Genomic DNA, 1,517 nt, shown 5'->3' with positions numbered 1-1,517 from the left:
CGGTCACCGCCATGGACGTGGTCTACGCCCTCAAGAGGCAGGGCCGCACCCTGTACGGCTTCGGAGGCTAAACTCACTCTCACCCGCTCACCCCCACACTCCAAGGCTCTTTTAAGAGCCACCCACTAAACCTCAAGACATTAATCCTCTTTTATTTAACGTACAAATGCTTCAACGTGCTAACAGTGCGTCAACATACATGTCAACACAGTAAAAACAAGCTTGATTACTGCTGATTTCATATGGTTATTATCAAACGTGTATCAAAATAAACATTATTGCTTTTTATTAGTTTGTTAACAGAAGTCTGCACACAGACAAGCTGCTTGTCAGCTAAAGGCAGATCATAGCACCTGTTTAGCCCCTTTGTTTACTGTTTTTAAAAAAAAAAAATAATTTCATATTTAATTTGTTTATTCAATAATTTTCCATATATTTGATTTTCTGCAATTTACTGGTTTTGTGCGTGATGCTCATATATTGGCGACTGTATTATCAAATGTCCCTGTGAGAGATTACTTATCACCTTATTCCTTGTTGTATGTTTCACAACATGATAAATCAGAATTGGGAAATTAAATTTTATTGTTTTATATGGTCAGCTGAAAATGTTCTCACAAGACGTGTCACCAAAGCTTGTTGGTCTGACATAACTACTGCTGTGAGAAAAGAAACTTGTTCTTCAAGGGCCCAGACATCCTGTGTAGGTGTCTTAATTTATTTAATTATCAGTGGAAAAGCACCTGTATGACTGTATAAGATCTTATTCAGAATATACCTGAGTTCTATACTTGCATTCATTTTGTCTTCACTATTAAAACAAAAGGGTTACACAATAATAATTAAACATGAAAAGGACCAATTATTTAATAAACCAAATAAATAAAATGATTTTCAAACAGAATCCTAGTTCAAACATAATTTAATACAATTATGTGTAATGTGTTATATATTTATATAAGTGGTTTCTGCATACATTAAATTGAAATTCTATATGTAAGATATATAATATCTATAACAATAGATGGTACTATGTTTTTTAATCACCTAAACCTTCCTATTAATGATTCTAAATCTTATAATTTGTCCCTTTAACAGTAAATGGCAATAAAACATTTGATGCCTTCTCACTTATACAGATAAACGTTAAAAGGTCGCTTGTGTGGCACGTGCCCAGTCGCGCTTAAAAATTCAGCCAATCCTATGCGAGCAACAGCACAGTCTCATTTGCATATAGGACGTACATATTGACCGTTCGCTTCTCAACCAGCTATCCGTCTTTGGAACAAGAATCATCGATATCTAATCATGCCTGACCCAGTGAAAGCACCGAAGAAGGGCTCCAAGAAAGCCGTCTCCAAGTCCGTGTCTAAGACCGGCAAGAAGAAGAGGAAGACCAGGAAGGAGAGCTACGCCATCTACGTGTACAAGGTGCTGAAGCAGGTCCACCCCGACACCGGCATCTCCTCCAAGGCCATGAGCATCATGAACTCCTTCGTCAGCGACATCTTCGAGCG

The 1,517-nt window shown here is 37.6% G+C and overlaps 1 protein-coding gene across 1 annotated transcript in view; it reads left to right on the top strand.

Annotated features, from left to right (window-relative positions):
- The first annotated feature begins 1,290 nt into the window (after window positions 1–1,290).
- The window catches only part of LOC111652545 (histone H2B 1.1-like), a 941-nt gene continuing 714 nt past the window's right edge, over window positions 1,291–1,517 (top strand). The window contains exon 1 of the mRNA XM_023402826.2: window positions 1,291–1,514. Coding sequence (XP_023258594.1) covers window positions 1,309–1,514 — 206 coding nt within the window. The 5' untranslated portion in view covers window positions 1,291–1,308. The remainder of the gene's footprint in view (window positions 1,515–1,517) is intronic.

This window comes from Seriola lalandi, unplaced genomic scaffold, assembly GCF_002814215.2.
Source record: "Seriola lalandi dorsalis isolate HSWRI2012SDOR001 ecotype SW California unplaced genomic scaffold, Sedor1 jcf7180002054037, whole genome shotgun sequence".
NCBI classification, from domain to species: Eukaryota; Metazoa; Chordata; class Actinopteri; order Carangiformes; family Carangidae; genus Seriola; species Seriola lalandi.
Note: the sequence above shows the minus strand (reverse complement) of the source record. Positions and strands in the feature narration are given on the sequence as shown.